At 69.4% G+C, this 16,508-nt stretch overlaps 1 protein-coding gene across 1 annotated transcript; it reads left to right on the top strand.

The window, feature by feature from the left end:
* Positions 1-1,087: 1,087 nt before the first annotated feature.
* On the top strand, positions 1,088-16,181 carry TNS2 (tensin 2). Its single transcript, XM_058821963.1, has 28 exons — positions 1,088-1,228; positions 2,558-2,669; positions 3,026-3,063; positions 3,155-3,193; positions 3,574-3,612; positions 4,286-4,329; positions 4,791-4,959; positions 5,700-5,750; positions 5,978-6,100; positions 6,649-6,713; positions 6,957-7,040; positions 7,477-7,589; positions 7,664-7,724; positions 8,164-8,230; positions 8,348-8,471; positions 9,185-9,250; positions 9,338-9,442; positions 9,806-11,591; positions 11,843-11,871; positions 12,015-12,302; positions 12,627-12,752; positions 13,075-13,167; positions 13,389-13,466; positions 13,983-14,060; positions 14,750-14,936; positions 15,227-15,295; positions 15,675-15,704; positions 15,803-16,181. Exons 1-28 carry the CDS (start codon positions 1,163-1,165, stop codon positions 15,942-15,944), a joined length of 4,272 nt encoding a protein of 1,423 aa, XP_058677946.1. The 5' UTR covers positions 1,088-1,162; the 3' UTR covers positions 15,945-16,181.
* The last annotated feature ends 327 nt before the right edge of the window (positions 16,182-16,508 follow it).

The following is a 16,508-nucleotide window of genomic DNA, read 5'->3' as shown; positions in this document are numbered from 1 at the left end:
GAACCGCCTCCCCCACCGCTGGAATGCGCCCCCCCCCCGGCGGCTCCAGCCCCACAAAGGGGGGTCTGTCCTGGCCGGGATGGGGGCGGGGGGAGGACCCCAAGGGCCGGGAGAAGGGGACCCGAACCGGCCCCTCAATCCGCTCTGCCTCGAAAACCTCAAACCCAAATCCTCTTCTTGCACCCCCAAAAGCCCCTCCCCAGTTCCCCTCCTGAACCCCAATCCCCTCCCTGCACCCCAACGCCCCCTGCACAATAACCCGCACTCGAAACCGGCCCTGCACCCCAAAACCTTCTTTGCACCCTAAATCCTCTCCTCCTTCAATAACCCCCACCCCAACGCCCCCCTTGAAAATTCCTCCCCTTGAAAGGAGCCCCTCCCCCAGCCTCGCACGGGAGGGGTTTGGGGTCCCTGCACCCTCTGGGGAGCCCAGCCCGAGAGGGGTCTCTTGAGCCCCCCGAACCAACATCCCCTGGCCCGAGTTTAGGGGTCGCCTGGGGCTGAGGATCCCCTTTCCCACCTAGCCTGGGGGTTCCTTGTGGGGGTCTCAGCCTCCCGCTCCTCCTTGACTTTGGGGGTCCCCATGGAGTGGGTCCAGCCCCCGCTTTCCCCCCGCGTTTGGGGGTCCCCGGGGCCCGCGGGAGCGGATTAACGGGGGGGCGGTGGGAGGAGGAGGAGGATGAAGAGGAGGGGGCGGGGGCAGCGCTAGGAAGGTGCCGGGGGGCTCGGGAGGAAATTTGGGGGATCCTGCAAGTGAGAAAGGGGGAAACTGAGGCGCCGTCAGCAGAGGGAGGTGTCACCCCGCGTGTCGCCCCTGTGTCCCTCCTCTTGTGTCCCTTGTGATCCTCCCGGTGTCCCGTCCCCGTGTCCCTCCCGTGTCCCCCCGGGTATCTCCTCTGTGTGTCTCCCGGCGTCCCCTCCTTGGCTCCCCTATGTCCCTCCCGGTGTCCCCTCCCCGTGGCCACACGTGTCGTTCCCGTGTCGTCCCCCCCGTGTCCCCCCCGTGTCCGTGTCCCCCCCCGGCACGGGAAGCGGCTCCGGGCTCGCGGAAACGGCCCCTCCCCGCGCGCCTTCGGCCACGGAGCCGCTCGCGGGACCCGCGGGGAGCCCCGAGAGCCCCCGGCAGTGCCTGGGACCCCCCGAGGTCCCCGCGGAGCCCCCCATGAAGCCCCCCGGGGCCGTGGGGACGCTGCTGCGCGCGCTCGGCCGCCGCGATGGCCCCGACACGGTAGGAGCGGGGGGAGCTCCCCGTGGGGGGGGGGGGGGGGTCCTGCGGAGGGTGGGGACCCCCTCGGCCGGGAAGGGGGGGCTGGGGGCGGGGGGATCCCCCCGTGGCGCCCCCGCTCCAGCCGCCCCCTCCCCACGCGTGACGCTGGGTGACCTCGGGACGGGGCGGGGGGGAAATTCGAGTCTGACCCTCCCCCCGCCGCCCCTCCCTATATTTTCCCACGCTCACCCCTCACCTCCACTTTCCCTTTCCCCCCGTTCTCCCCCATTTTCCCACTTTTCCCCACTTTTTCCCGTTTTTCCGACGCCCCTCCCTCCCCGTCCCACGCCCCCCCCCCCGCTGCCCCCTCCCCCCGCACACGCTCCCACGCCCCTCCCCCTCCGTGGGAACGGCGGGGTCGTCCCAGGGGTCGCCGCTTCCTGGGCTGGTCCGGCCCCGCTTCCTGCGGGACGCGCTGTCCGTGGCCCGCGGCCAGAGGGGCCGGGGGGGACACGGGGGGGACACGCGGGACGACAGCGGGGGGGGGGGGGGGCGGACACGGAGAGGGAGGCGAGAGGACACTGGGGGACACGGGTGGGACATGAGCGACACGGGGGGGACACGAGAGAGAGCGGGGTTGCCACGGGAGGGACAAGCGGGGACACGGGGGGGGCACGGGGAGTGACATGTGGGACACGAGGGGCTCACGGAAGGGACATGGGAGACACGGAGGTGGCACAGGGACGACGTGGGGGGGACAGGAGCGGGATGCGAGAGAGGACGCAGGGGAGGACGGGGGGGGAACACGGGGGAATATTGGGGGGGACAAGAGGGGGACATGGTGGGGACACATGCGGGGACACGTGTGGCGCCATGGAGGGGACGCGGGTGACACGGAGGAGACGCGGAGCGGTCAGTGGGAAGTCATGGAGGGAACATGGGGGACAGAAGGAGGGACACGGGTGACACCGAGGGGACACGGGGGTGGCACCTGGGGACGCGTGAGGGGTCAGAGGAGGACGGGGATTATGCAGGGGGCGACACGAGGGGACACGGAGGTGACACGATGGGTGGGACTGGGGGCCGTATACGGGGGGGTCACCGAGGGGACCCGGGGAGGACACGGGGGGGTTCACAAAAGAGACACAGAGGGTGACAAGGGGGGGGGACACGAGAGATGACATCAGGGGCGACATGGGGGGACACGAGAGGTGACATCAGGGGAGACATGGGGGGACAGAAATGGGATCCGGGAGGGTCATGGGGCGACACGGAATTGACGCGGGAGGTCGTGGCAGTGGCACGGGGAGGACGCGGGGGATAAGCGGTGACGCCCCCGTGTCCCCCCAGCCGAGGCCGTCCCCAGCCGCCCCCCACGCGTTCCGCGAGCGGAGCCTGCGCCGGGGGGCGCCCTGCGGGGGCTGCGGGACCCCCCTGGGACCCCACGGGCTCGTGTGCAGAGGTGACACCCCCGGGACACCCCCGGGACACACCGAGGGGCTGGATGGGGGGGTGGGGGGGTTACTGGGGCCAGTGGAGCACTGGGCAGTTCCGGGGGGCAGTGGGAGCGCTGGGGGGGGGCACTGGGGGGGCACTGGGCAGTTACTGGGAGCACTGGGAGGGCACGGGGGAGTCACTGGGAGCACTGGGGGGTTCCGTGGGCGGTTACTGGGGAGTTCACTGCAGGCAGTGGGCGGTTACTGGGGATACTGGGAGGTTGCTGCGGCAGCAGGAGGGTGGTGGGGGGGGGATACTGGGGGTCCTGAGGGGTCCCCGGGGGGACCCCGGGGGTCTCTGATGTCGCCGTTGTCCCTCCAGTTTGCAAAGTCGCCGCCCACAAGAGATGTGAGAGCAAGGTACGGCGGGGGGCGGGGGCGTCACTCAAGGGCTGGGGGTCCTTTTTGGGGCTGGGGTCCCCTTTGGGACAATCCCCGTGTCCTCCTCCAGGTGACGTCACCGTGCCAACCTCTGCCCCCGCCTGAGCTGGTAAGTGGAGGGGTGGGGGCGACCTCCCCAAAGCCTCCGGGCAGGACCCTCCGAGACCCCCCAAATCCCCCTCAAGACCCCCGGACCCCTCGGACACCACCCGAACTCCCGAAGCACCCCCGGGCAGGACCCCTCGAACTCCCCTCGGGACCCCCAAACTCCCCAGGCAGAATCAGGGACCCCACGGAAGGGGCGAAACCCCCCCAAGCCCCCCGAGCAGGAGACGGGACTCCCCCCTCGGGAGCCCCAAACACCCGTGTCAGCCCCGGCACCCCGATATTCCCGCTGAACCCCCCGAATCCCCCTCGGGACCCCCCCGGGCAGGGCGCTGCCCCCTGCCCGGTGATCGGGCCCCCCCAGACCCCGCTGTGCCCCTGCAGAGGCGGAACACGGCCCCGGTGCGGCGCAGCGAGCGCGTGGTGAGACCCCCGGAACCCCCAAACCCCCGGAACCCCCAAACCCCCGGATCCCCGAGACCCCCGGAACCCCAAAACCTCCGAAACCTCAAAACTCCCGGAACCCCGAGACCTCCGAAACCCCAAAAGCCCCGGATCCCCGAGACCCCCGGAACCCCCAAACCCGCGGAACCCCAAAACCTCGGGAACCCCAAAACCCGCGGAACCCCCAAACCCCCGGAACCCCAAAAACCCCCGGACTCACTGACCCCCCCGTGACCCCCAATCCCTCCCTGTATCCCCAACAACCCCCCCGGGACTCCCAAGCCCCCCTGACCCTCCCCAGGAGTTGGGGACCCCCGGACCTCTCCCACCCCGCCATCCCCGTGACCCCGCGGTGTTCTGGGGACCCCTCTGACACCCCCTTGGCCCCCTCTTACCCATCCCTGACCCCTCCCGACCCCTCTCATGTTTTGGGGACCTCCCTGCCCCTCCCCGTGTTATGAGGACACCCCAGGTCCCCCCGACACTCCCGTGATTCCCTCGACCCCTCTCTATTTTGGGGACCCCCTCCTTTGCCCCCCCTTCCTCACCCCCGTGTTTGGGGACGGCCTTTGGCTCCCCCCGTGCTTTGGGACCCCCCCCTGACCCCTTTTTGCCCCCCCCTCGTTTTTGGGGCTCCCCCGGGACCCTCCAGGGCTCCTCGCTCGACAGCGCCCCCCAGCGGAGCACCCTGCCCAGGTACGGGGTTTGGGGTGCTGGAGGGGTCTGGGGGAATTTGGGGCGATCCTAAAAGGTTTTGGGGTGCTGGGGGAGGGGTCTGAGAGAATTTGGGGCGATCCCAAAAGGTTTTGGGGTGCTGAGGGGCGGAATTTTGGGCGATCCCAAGAGGTTTTGGGGTACTGGGAGGGGTCTCGGGGGGGGGTCGGGGAATCTGGGGGGGATCCCTAGAGGTTTTGGGGTACTGGGAAGGGGTCTGGGGGAATCTGGGGGGATCCCAAAAGGTTTTGGGGTGCTGGGGGAATTTGGGGCAATCCCAAGAGTTTTTGGGGTGCTGGGCGGGCAGGGGGGAATTTGGGGCGATCCCAAGAGGTTTTGGGGTGCTGGGGGGGGGATTTGGGGCGCTGAGGGTCAGATCCCCCCGGTGGGTTGGGGGGTTCTGGAGGGTCCCTCCCCCGTCCTGAGCCGCTGCTCTCCCCCAGGACCCCCCGCGCCCCCAGCCCCGAGGCCGCGCCCCCCCCCCCGCTGGACCTGGCGTTCGTCACCGAGCGGATCCTGAGCGTGGCGCTGCCGGGGGGCGAGGGGGGGCCCGGGGGGCACCTGCGGCACCTGGCGCGGCTGCTGGGGGCGCGGCACGGCCCCAACTACACCGTGAGCCGGGGGGGGCACCGGGGGGTACTGGGGGTGCTTGGGGTGTTTGGGGGACAGCTGGGACTACTGGGGGGGTACCTGGGGGGGCACCTGGGGGGCACTGGGGCTGCTGCGGGGGCACCGGGGGGGCACCTTGGGCTTCTGAGGGGTAACTGAGGCTGCTTGGGGGGTAACTGGGGCTGCTGGGGGGCACCTGGGGGGCACCTGGGGGGCACCTGGGGCTCCTTGGGGGGTACTGGGGCTGCTGGGGGGGCTACTGAGACTGCTGGGGGGTACTGGGACTGCTTGGGGGGTAACTGGGGGACACATGGGGCTTCTGAGGGGTAACTGGGGCTGCTGGCGGGCAACTGGGGGGGCACCTGGGGCTTCTAGGGGGTAACTGAGGCTGCCTGGGGGGTACTGGGGCTGCTGGGGCGGCAACTGGGGCTGCTGGGGGGTAACTGGGGCAACAGCTGGGGCAGCTGGTTGGCAACTGGGGCTACTGGGGCAACAACTGGAGCAAATGCGGCTGCTGGGGGGGCAACTGAGGCAACGGGGACAACGGCTGGGACATCTGGGAGGGCTCTGGGGGCACTGGGGGGGTCGAGAGGGGTGCGGGGGGCACTGGGAGCAATGGGGGTGGGGGGGGATAGGGCACGGGGGAGCCGGGGGTGGTGGGGGCGGGATCTGGGGGTTCCAGGGCAGTTTTGGGGCGCTCCCGGTGGCTCCGAGCTCCCCCCGACCCCGCGGTGCCCCCGCAGATCTTCAACCTGGCCGAGAAGCGCCGCGACCTCCCGCGCCTGAACCCCAAAGTGAGGGGGGGTCTGGGGGTCCCGCGGGGTTGGGGGGTGGGTCCTGGGGCAGGTCCCGTGGGGTTGGGAGGGGGTAGGGGACAGGTGGGGGTTCCCTGGGGGGTTGCGGGGGTCTCCGGGAGTGGAGCTGGGGTCTCGGGGGCCCCCCGGTGCGCTCAGGGTGTCCCGCGGTGTTTGGGGTGTCCCGGTGGGTTCGGGGTGCCGGCTCTGAGCCCTCCCCCCCCCAGGTTCTGGATTTCGGGTGGCCGGAGCTGCTCGCCCCCTCCCTGGAGCTGCTCTGCTCCGTCTGCAAAGCGCTCGAGGGGTGTCTGGGGGGGCACCCCCGCAACGTGGCCGTGCTGCTCTGCAAGGTGGGGCCGGGGCGGGGGCTGGGGGGCTGCGGACAGCGGGGAGGGGGCTGGGGAACGGGGAGGGGCACGGGGGGGGCACTGGGGGGAACAGGGGGGGCACTGGGCTGGCACTGGGGGTCCCTGGGAGGCCATGGGGGGAACACTGGGGGGGCACTGGGGGGGAGCACTGGGGGTCCCTGGGATGCGCTCGGGACTGGGGGGGCACTGGGGGGGGGCACTGGAGGCACTGGGGGGAACACTGGGAGGGCATTGGGGGGAGGGGGGAGCACTGGGAGGCAATGGAGGGAACACTGGGGGGGCACTGGGGGTCCCTGAGATGCGCTCGGGACTGGGGGGGGCACTGGGAGGCAATGGGGGGAACACTGGAGGGGCACTGAGCGGGCGCTGGGGGGGCTCTGGGGGTCCCTGGGATGCGCTCAGGACTGCGGGGGGCACTGGGTGGTGCTGGGGAGACTCTGGGAGACACTCGGGGGTGCCCTCGGGGACATGGGGGGTTACTGGGGGGTTACTGGGGGGTTCTGGGGGTCCTCACCCGTCCCGTCCCCCAGGGCAGCAAGGCCCCGGTCGGGGTGGTCGTGGGGGCGTTTCTGCACTACAGCGACGTGTGGGGCAGGTGAGGGGGGCCGGGGGTCTTTGGGGGGGCTGGTGGGGGTTTATAGGAGGAAATGGGGGGTTGGGGGGCAGGGCGGGGGTCCCGGGAGGGTTCATGGGGGAGTGAGCGGTGTGCTGGGGGGGTAAAGGGGCCGTGGGGGGATTGGGGCTGTGGAGAAAACGTGCGGGGTTTGGGGGAGGATTGGGGGTCCCGGGGGGGCCGCGGAGGCTTTGGGGGAACCTCACCCCCCTTTTCTGCCCCCAGCCCCGAGCAGGCGCTGAACGCGCTGAGCATGAGGAGATTCTGCGAGGAGAAACTGGGGGGGGTCCTGCAGCCCTCCCAGCGCAGGTGGGGGGGGTTGGGGTTTGGGGGTCCTGGGGGAGGCCATGGCGGGATTTGGGGCGTTTGGGGGTGATTTGGGGTGTTTTGGGGGTGATTTGGGGGGTTTGGGGGTGATTTGGGGTGATTTGGGGTGTTTTGGGGCAATGGTTTTTGGAGTAGTTTTGAGAGGTTTTGGGGTGGTTTTTGGGGCGTTTCTTCGGGTGATTTTTGGGTGCTTTTGGGATGGCTTTTAGTGTTCTAGGGGTAACTTCTGGTGTGGTTTAGGGTGATTTTTGGGATGGTGTTGGGGTGATTATTAGGGCTGTTTTGGGGGTGGTTTTGAGGTTCTTTTTGGCGTGGTTTCAGTTGGTGTTTGGGCTCGTTTCGAGGGGATTTTTGGCACGGTTTTGGTGTGGTTTTGGGGCGGTTTTGGGGTTCCACCCGTGCCCCCCCGTCCCCCCAGGTACACGGAGGATTTTGGGGCGCTGCTCTCGGGGCGGCTCCGCCTGAACAGCTCCCCCCAGTTCCTGCACCACGTCCTGCTGCCCCCCCTGCCCGCCTACGACCCCCCCGACGGTCAGTTTGGGGTGGGGGGGGAGGACCCCGGCAGCCCCCCAGGGCCGCCAATAATCCCCCCGTGCCCCCCCCAGGTTGCCGCCCCTTCCTCAAGATCTACCAATCGCTGCAGCTCGTCTACACCTCGGGGGTCTAGTGAGTGATCCCCCCCCCCAAACCTGACCTCCCCTGCACCTCGGGGGGGTCCCGAAGCCTCCCAAACCTCGCCCCCACCCCGCCGTGCCCATCCCCCACCCCTCCCATCCCCCACTGTGTCTGTTTGGGGGTCCTGGGGCGCCCCCAAAGCTCAGAGCCCCGCTCCCCAACCTGACCAGCACACCCCCCCCCTCTTTGAGGGGTGCAGGGGCTCCCCCAGTTTCCCCCAGTGCTCTGTGGATGCTGAGGTTTCAGGGGGTACCCGCAATCCTGACACACCCCCTCAAAATGATTGCCCAAACGTGCCCCCCCAAACCCTAACCCTCTAATGCTCCCCCAAAATGATTGCCCCAAACGTGCCCCCCTGAACCATGCCCCACCAATGCCCCCCCTTTCCCCGCGGCCCCCCCAAACCCTGACACCCCCCCTTTTCCCGCAGCCCCCCCGCCTCGCAGTCTCTCTGTGTCACCCTGGAACCGGCGCTGCTGCTCAAGGGCGATGTGATGGTGAGGGGGGCCCGCGGGGAGGGGGGACCCCGCCCTCTGTGTGCGACCCCCGCCCTCTGTGTGCGACCCCCGCTCACCTGTGCGAGCCCCCCGCCCACCTGTGCCACTCCCCCCCAGGTGCGCTGTTACCACCGGCGGCGGGGGGGGCGCGAGGCGGTTTTTGGGGTTCAGTTCCACACGGGGACCCTGCGCGGGCCCCGCCTGAGGCTGCGCCGGGACGAGCTGGACCTGGCCTGGCAAGGTGGGGGCACGGGGGGGCTGCGGGGGCCGGGAGAGCCGGGGGGCTGCGGGGGCGCGGGAGGACGGGGGGGGGTTTGGGGGTGCTCGGGGGGCTCGGGATTAGGGTTAGGGTTGGGTTGGGTTAGGGTTAGGGTTGGGTTAGCCTTAGGGTTAGTCATTGTGTTAGGGTTAGAGTTAGGGTTAGGTTAGGGTTAGGGTTTAGTCACTGGGTTAGGATTAGGGTTAAGGTTGGTTTTGGGTTAGGGTTTAGTGTTAGGGTTAGGGTTTAGTCATCACGTTAGGGTTAGAGTTAGGGTTAGGTTTAGGGTTAGGCTTAGGGTTTAGTCATTGGGTTAGGATTAGGGTTGGGTTAGGGTTAGAGTTGGGTTAGGGTTAGGGTTTAGTCATTGGGTTAGGATTAGGGTTACAGTTAAGGTTGGTTTGGGGTTAGGGTTTATTGTTAGTGTTAGGGTTTAGTGGTAGAGTTAGGGTTAGTGTTAGGGTGACTCAGATTTTATCTGGAGGGAGCCATGGGTGGATTTGGGGGCACAAATAACAGGAATGCCCCCAGTTCCCCCATAGCTCCCCGGATGAAATCAAGCAGGGTGGTGCTGGGGGAATTGGGGTGTGCACTTCGGGGTCTGAGGGCTGCGAATGGCTGCACCGGGGATTTGGGGGTGCGGGTTCGGACCCTCCCTCTCGTACCCCCCCAAACCCTCCTGCTGATCCCCCCAGACCAGCGCTTCCCCCCCGACGCCACCGTCGAGTTCATCTTCTCCTCAGGCCCCGAGAGGGTCGAAGGTGGGTTTTGGGGTTTTGGGGGGCAGAGAGCAGCGGGGATTCCCCTTTGGCCCCCCCTGACCTCCCACCTCTGCTGCCCCTCCCCAGGCTGGGTCGCCCCCCGCGGCCCCCCCGCCACCCCCATCGATTACGGGGTGCGGGACCCCGCAGTGCGGCGCGATTCCTTTGAGGAGCCCTGGGACAGCCCCGAGGGTGAGTGGGGGGGCCGGGCAGGAATTGGGGTGCGGGAGGAGGGACCCTGTGATGGGGGTGCGGGGGTGCGGGGGTCTCTCAGGGTGACCTGGAGTGTCAGAGGTGGGTGCCTGGGAGGGTTTGGGGGCCAAGGGGACTTTGGGGGTGCACGGAGGACTTTGGGGGAGGCCGGGGGGTCCCCCCTTCAACCACGCCTGGAGAAAATGCCAGTGGGAACTGGGGGTGTCCGTGGGGCTCTGAGGGGCAACATGGCTGTACGGGGGGGGTCCCCATGGCCTGAAGGGGTCGGGGAGAGCACGGGGGGTCCCATGGGGGTTTGGGGGTGCGGGTGGAGGGGGGTTTGACTGCCCTTCTCCCGCCCAGAGCCCTCCCACACCTGGGGTCCCCTGGATGGCAGCCCCTACGCCCGCGTGCAGAAGAAGGGGGGTCCCTCCTCCCACGGGGGGGAATCTGACTCCCCGCCCCCCCCCGGAGCCCCCCACGGCCGCCCCCCGCCCCCCACGGCCGCCGAGCGCCGGGAGCTGGAGCAGCTGCTGGGGGGGTTCGGGGTTCGGGGGGGCCGCGAGAGCCCCGGCCCGGGGGAGGAGCCCCCCAACACCCCCGAAGCGCTTGGGACCCCCACAGCCTATGGGAGCCCCGAGGCACTCGGGAGCCCAGCACCCTACGGGAATCCAACACCCTACAGGACCCCCATATCCCACGGGACCCCCCTCTTCCATGAGACCCCCATATCCCACGGGACCCCCCCATCTCACGGGACGCCGCTGTCCTATGGGACCCCAATATCCCATAAGACCCCCCTATCCCACGGGACCCCCCCATTCCATGGGACCCCCGCTCTCCACAGCCCCCCTGGGACCCTGACACCCCACGGCTTCTCCACATCCTGTGCAGCCCCCAAACCCCAGGGGTCCCCCACACCCTATGACCCCTCAAAGCCCTACGGGACTCTGACACCCCATGGCCCCCCAGCACCCCAGGGGTCCCCAACTTCCTACGGGAGCCCGGCGCCCCATGGCCCCCCAGCATCCCCCGGGACCCCAATATCGCACGGGGTCCCCGTGCCATATGGCACCCACAGGACCCCAGTATGCCGGGGGTCCCCGACATTCCATGGGACCCCACTTTCCCAGGACACCCTGGTGCCCAACAGCACCCAGGGGACCTTCACATTCCAGGGCTCGCTGCTGCCCTACAGCCCCCCAGCGTCCCACGGCACCCCAACATCCCTGGAGACCCCGACTCCGTATGGCACCCCAACATCCCAGGGGTCCCCATCACCCTATGGGACGCCAAAATCCTATGGGACCCCCCCATCTCACGGATCCCCAACACCCCAGGGCCCCCACACTCCCCAGAGCCCCCCCCCAGCCCAGAAGTCCCCGGTGTCCTACAGCCCCCCAATCCCCCACGGGACCCCACTGATCCACGAGACCCTGACACCCTATGGGACCCCGACATCGCAGGAGAACCCAGCGCCCCACAGCTCCCCGACATCCTACAGCCCCCCAAAACCCCACGGCACCCCGGCACCCCCCGGGCTCCCCATGTCCCACATCACCCCGATATCCGAGGGACTCCCAGCCCCCCCCATGTCCCACGGCTCCCCCGCATCCCTGAGCCCCCCGGGAGCCCACGGGACCCCCTCACTGCACAGCCCCCCCGCACCCCACGGCATCGCAGCGCCCCAGAGCCCCCCCTGTGCCGCTCACAGCCTCCCGGTGTCCCCCACCCCCCCGAGCCCTTGGGCCCCCCCCAGCACCTGGGCCCCCCCGTGCCCCCCCCTGTGCCGCCGGGCCAGCCTGGCCCCCTCCCGGGACCCCCCCAAACGGGGGGTGCAGCGCTCGCTGTCCGAGGGGTTCCCCCCGTGGGGGAGCTACGGGCGCCCCGTGGCGGGGGGGTACCTGCTTTTGGGGGGGCTCCCGCCCCTCTGCCCCTGCCAGGACTGCCAGGGCTGGGGGGGCATCTCCCCGCTGCCCACCCGCCCCATTTACGGCGGCCATGGCTGGGGGGACCCCCCCGCGCCGCCTCCGGAGCCCCCAAATTGCCCCCACTGCGGCCGCCCGGGGCTGGGAGCGGAGCGGGACCCCCCCCCCCGGAAAAGGGGGCTACGACACCCCCGCCGCGGGGGAGCCCCAGGAGCCGACAGGTAACGATGGGGGCGCGAAGGGGTTAATGGGGGGCTGGGGGAGTTTGGGGTTTGGAGGGATCGAAAAGGGTTTGGTGGGGGTTATCGGGTATTAAAGGGGGGGTTGAGGGGGGTCTGAAGGGGCTGGGGGGGTTCTGGGGAGGGGTCGTGGCCACAGAGGGGCTTGGGGGAGCTGAGGCGTAAACTGAGGGAGGCTGGGGGGATTTGGGGGGGTTAAAGGGGTACCTGGGGGGCCCGGGGGTGTTGGGGAGTGCCGGGGGAAAGGAGACACCGGGGACAGGTCTGTGGAGGCTCCCCCAGAGGGTTTTTGGGGATCTCCCATCTCTCTGTGCCCCCCCCCCCCGAGGGTTTTTGGGGGTCTCCTATCTCTCTGTGCCCCCCATGAGGGTTTTGGGGGTCTCCTCTCTCTCTGTGCCCCCCCAGAACGGCGGAGCCCCATTGAGGGGACCCCCTGGCCGGGCCCCCCCCGCGCCCCCTCCCCCGGCAGCGGCACCCCCGGTTCCCCCCCGCCGCCGCAGCCGCCCCTGCCCGAGAAGCGGCACCCGCCGGCCCCGGGGGGGCCCCGCGACCCCTCCTCACCCCAGCGCAGCCCGGGGGGGGCCCAGGGAGCCCCCTCGGCGGGGGAGGGGCCGGGCGGGACCCCCCCCGGGGGCACCTTCGTGCAGGACACGAGCAAGTTCTGGTACAAACCGGGGCTGTCCCGGGAGGAAGGTACGGGGGGATGGGGGGCACTGGGGCCGGGAACTGCCGGGGGGGTTGGAAGGGAGGGGTTTGGGGGGGTCTTGTGGGTTTTGAGGGGGATTGAGGGGATCAGGGGAGAACGGGGGGGTCAGCGAGGGTGGGGTCAGTGAGGGGAGGTCAGTGGGTGCTGTGGGGGGCTGGGGGGGGTCTGTGGGGGAGCACCGGGGGGTCCGGGAGGGATCTATGGGGGGAGTCATGGCTGAGGTCTATGGGTGGCTTCGAGGGTCAGGGGGGGTCGGTGAGGTACCCCCCGTGTGCCCCCTCCCCCGTGTGACCCCCCCCGTGTCTCCCCAGCCGTGGCGCTGCTCAAGGCGGCCCCTCCCGGCTCGTTCCTCGTCCGCCGCAGCAGCAGCTTCCCGGGGGCCTTCGGGCTGGCGCTCAGGGTGGGGGTCCCGCCCCCCCGCGCCGCCTCCAGAGCGGGTATGGATCCCCCCGAACCCCACGGACCCCCCCGGCATGCCCCAAATCCACTTCCTATGGAATATTGGGCGGCTGGGAGGGGGGTCTCGGGCGTCTCCCAGGGCTCTGACACCCCCAACACCCTGGCACCCCTGAAAATCCCCCCAAATTCCCCACCAGCAGCCCCCAAATCCACCCAGAGACCCCCCCCCCCCTGCAGTTCTGGGGGGCCGTGGGGGGTTGGACACCCCCAACACCCCCTGAACCCCCCATGGACACCCCTTGGGGGGGCGGGGTCGATCTCGGGGGTCTCGCTGGCCTCTGACGCCCCCCGGCCCCCCAGGGGACCCCCAGGAGCAGCTGGTGCGGCACTTCCTGATCGAGACGGGCCCGAGGGGCGTCAAAATCCGGGGGTGCCCCGAGGAGCCCTACTTTGGTGAGGGGGGCTCGGGGAGCACTGGGGGAGTCTGGGGGGATCGCGGAGGGTCTGGGGGGGTCCCAGGTCGGTGGGAGGGGCTGTGGGGGTCAGTGGGGTCTCAAGGGGAGCTCTGGGGGCCTCAGGGGGGTCGGTGGGACGGGTTGGGGTCCGAGGGAATCTGTGGGGGCTTCGGGCAGTCCGTGGGGGTTTTGGGGTGCCCTGACCCCTCTTCTCCCCAGGGAGCCTCCCAGCGCTGGTGCTGCAACATTCCATCACCCCCATCTCACTGCCCTGCACCCTCCGCATCCCCCACGCAGGTAGGCACCCCAAAAACTGCGGGAACACCCCAAAACCCTGCGGACACCCCAAAACCCCCACAGGAATTCCCCCTCCAACTGCGGGTACACCTCCCCAACTCCTTCCCGGGACACACCAAAAGCCCCCGGGAGAAACCCAAAGCCATGGGAGGCACCCCAAAAATCCCACGGAGACACCCCCAAACTCCCGGGAACCCCCCAAAAGCTCCGCAGGGAAACTCCCAAAACTCCCCTGGGAAACCTCGAAAACCCACGAGGGAACACCTCACAAACCGCGAGGACACCCCAAAACCCCCACGTGAACCCCCTGAACATCCGCTGGGATGCCCCAAAACCGCAGGAACCCCCAAAATTGCGGGGACACCCCCAAAGAGCGGAGACCCCCCCGAAAAGCTGATGGGACCCCTCAGAGACTCCTCCAGCCCCAAAAGCCCCCAGAGCCCCCCCAAACTCCCCCGGCCGGGACAGTTCCGGGGGGGCACGGCTGCCCCCCCCACCCTGAGCCTGCCTCCCCAGAGCTGCAGGAGGAGCCCCCGGAGCCGCCGGGACCCCCCAATGTCAGCACGGCCGGAGCCCTCCTGAGGCAGGGGGCAGGTGGGGCTGGGCACGGGGGGCACTGGCATGGGAGGGGCACTGGGGCACTGCAGGCACGGGCATTGGGTCACCGTGTGGGGCTGGCATCGGGACAGGGGGCACTGCGGGGACAGGTCCCGGTTTTGGGGTGCTGGTCCTGGGTTTGTAGTGCTGGTCCCGGGTTTGGGGTGCAGCTCCTGGGTTTGGGGTGCTGGTCCCGGTTTTGGGGTGCTGGTCCTGGGTTTGTAGTGCTGGTCCCGGGTTTGGGGTGCAGCTCCCGGGTTTGGGGTGCTGGTCCCGGTTTTGGGGTGCTGGTCCTGGGTTTGTAGTGCTGGTCCCGGGTTTGGGGTGCAGCTCCTGGGTTTGGGGTGCTGGTCCCGGTTTTGGGGTGCTGGTCCCGGGTTTGTAGTGCTGGTCCCGGGTTTGGGGTGCAGCTCCTGGGTTTGGGGTGCTGGTCCCGGTTTTGGGGTGCTGGTCCCGGTTTTGGGGTGCTGCTCCTGGGTTTGTAGTGCTGGTCCCGGGTTTGGGGTGCAGCTCCTGGGTTTGGGGTGCTGGTCCCGGTTTTGGGGTGCTGGTCCTGGGTTTGTGGTGCTGGTCTTGGTTTTGGGGTGCTGCTCCTGGTTTTGGGGAGGCTGGTCCCGGTTTGGGGTGCTGGTCCCGGGTTTGGGGCGCTGCTCCTGGTTTGAGCAGCTCCCCCCGTTGCCCCCCAGCCTGCTCCGTGCTGTTCCTGGGCTCGGTGGGCACCGAGGCCCTGACTGGGCCCCAGGCCGTGGCCAAGGCCGTGGGGTCCCTCCTGGAGGGGGCCTCGAGCGCGGGGGGGTCCCCGCGGCCCCCCCCCAGCCCCGTGCACTTCAAGGTGTCGGTGCAGGGGATCACCCTGACGGACCGGCAGCGCAAGTGAGGCACCCCCGAACCCCAAACCCAGACCCCTCTGAGCCCCCAACCCTAAACCCCGACCTTCCCCAAACCTCCCAACCCCCACACCAGGGCCCCTTCAAACCGAGATCCCCCCAAAACCACCGACCCCCCAAACCTCCCAACCCCCGAAACACCGACCTCCAACGCCCAAACCACCAACCCCTGGAAACCCCGAATCCCCCAAACCCCGACACCCCCCGAACCCCTCGGCACCCTGCCCTGCCCCCCACGCCCCCCCTCACCCCGTGCCCCCCCCGCTGCTCCCCCAGACTGTTTTTCCGCCGGCACTACCCCGTGAGCAGCGTCACCCACTGCGGCACCGACCCGCAGGAGCGCCGGTGAGGGGGCACGGGGGGGCAGGGGGGGGGTACAGGAGGAGGGGCACGAAGAGGGCACAGGGGGGCACGGGGGGATACAGGGGGGGGCACAAGGGGGCACGACGAGGGGAAGCGGGGGGACACGGGGGAATACAGGGGGGGCACGGAGAGGGCACGGAGAGGGCACAGGGGGAGGCACGGCGGGGGCACAGGGGGAGGCACGGCGGGGGCACAGGGGGAGGCACGGCGGGGGCACGGGGGGAGCACAGAGGGCACGGAGGGGCACGGAGGGTACGGCGCGGACACGGAGAGGGCACGGGGGGGGCACGGGGGGGGCACGGGGGGGAACCCCCACCTCCCAAACCCTCCCTGACCTCCCAACCCCTCCAACCACCCCCAGGTGGGCAAACCCCGACGGGACCACGGCCAGGTAGGTGGGGAGACCCCCAGAACGGGACCCCCGGGAAGGAGGGGGGGGCACGGCTCTGACTCTGGCCTTACCCCCCTCCCCCCGCCGGCCCCCCCCAGGATTTTCGGGTTCGTGGCAAAGCAGGCGGGGGCCCCGGGGGGGGGCAACGCGTGCCACGTGTTCGCGGAGCTGGACCCCGAGCAGCCAGCGGGGGCCATCGTCACCTTCGTCACCAAAGTGCTGCTGGGGACGCGGCACTGAGGGACACCGGGGACCGCCCCCGCACCCCAAAAACCACCTGGGCACTCCCAAACCCCCCCGAGGCAGGGGGGGCTCGGGGGCACCCTCCAAACCCAGTGGGACTCCCCCCCCACCTTCACAGAGGTCCTGCTGGGGACACGACACTGAGGGACCCCCAAAACACCCTGGAGTCCCCTGTGCCAAGGGGGGGGGGGGACAAGGGGACACACATAACCAACCCCCTCCATCATCACCTTCATTACCACGGTCTTGAACACCCCCAAACCCCCCAAAAACCACCCCCCGATCCCCCAAACCCTCCCAGACACCCCCGATTTGAGGGAGCACAAGGGGACCCCCATAATCGTCCTTCCCACTATCTTAAGCACCAAAGTCCTACTGGGGACCCCCAAACTCCCCCTTAAACCCCTCCCAATACTCCCCAGACCCTCCAACGGCCCTTGAAGACCCCCCAAAACTTCCTACACCCCCCTGACCGTCCCCTCAAGTGAAGAAGTGGAGGTTGGTAGAAAAGGGGGCACAGGGACACCCCCTGCAACTTGGGGGGTCCTGGAGGAACCCCAA

Source organism: Ammospiza caudacuta, chromosome 31 (assembly GCF_027887145.1).
Source record: "Ammospiza caudacuta isolate bAmmCau1 chromosome 31, bAmmCau1.pri, whole genome shotgun sequence".
Lineage (NCBI taxonomy): Eukaryota > Metazoa > Chordata > Aves > Passeriformes > Passerellidae > Ammospiza > Ammospiza caudacuta.
Note: the sequence above shows the minus strand (reverse complement) of the source record. Positions and strands in the feature narration are given on the sequence as shown.

Bases quoted from the DNA above. Each gene is read 5' to 3' on its own strand.
- TNS2 (XM_058821963.1), top strand. From the start codon at position 1,163: ATGAAGCCCCCCGGGGCCGTGGGGACGCTGCTGCGCGCGCTCGGCCGC. The intron at 9,443-9,805 runs GTGAGTGGGGGG...TCTCCCGCCCAG, and splicing joins GCCCTGGGACAGCCCCGAGG to AGCCCTCCCACACCTGGGGT. The intron at 14,937-15,226 runs GTGAGGCACCCC...CTGCTCCCCCAG, and splicing joins CTGACGGACCGGCAGCGCAA to ACTGTTTTTCCGCCGGCACT.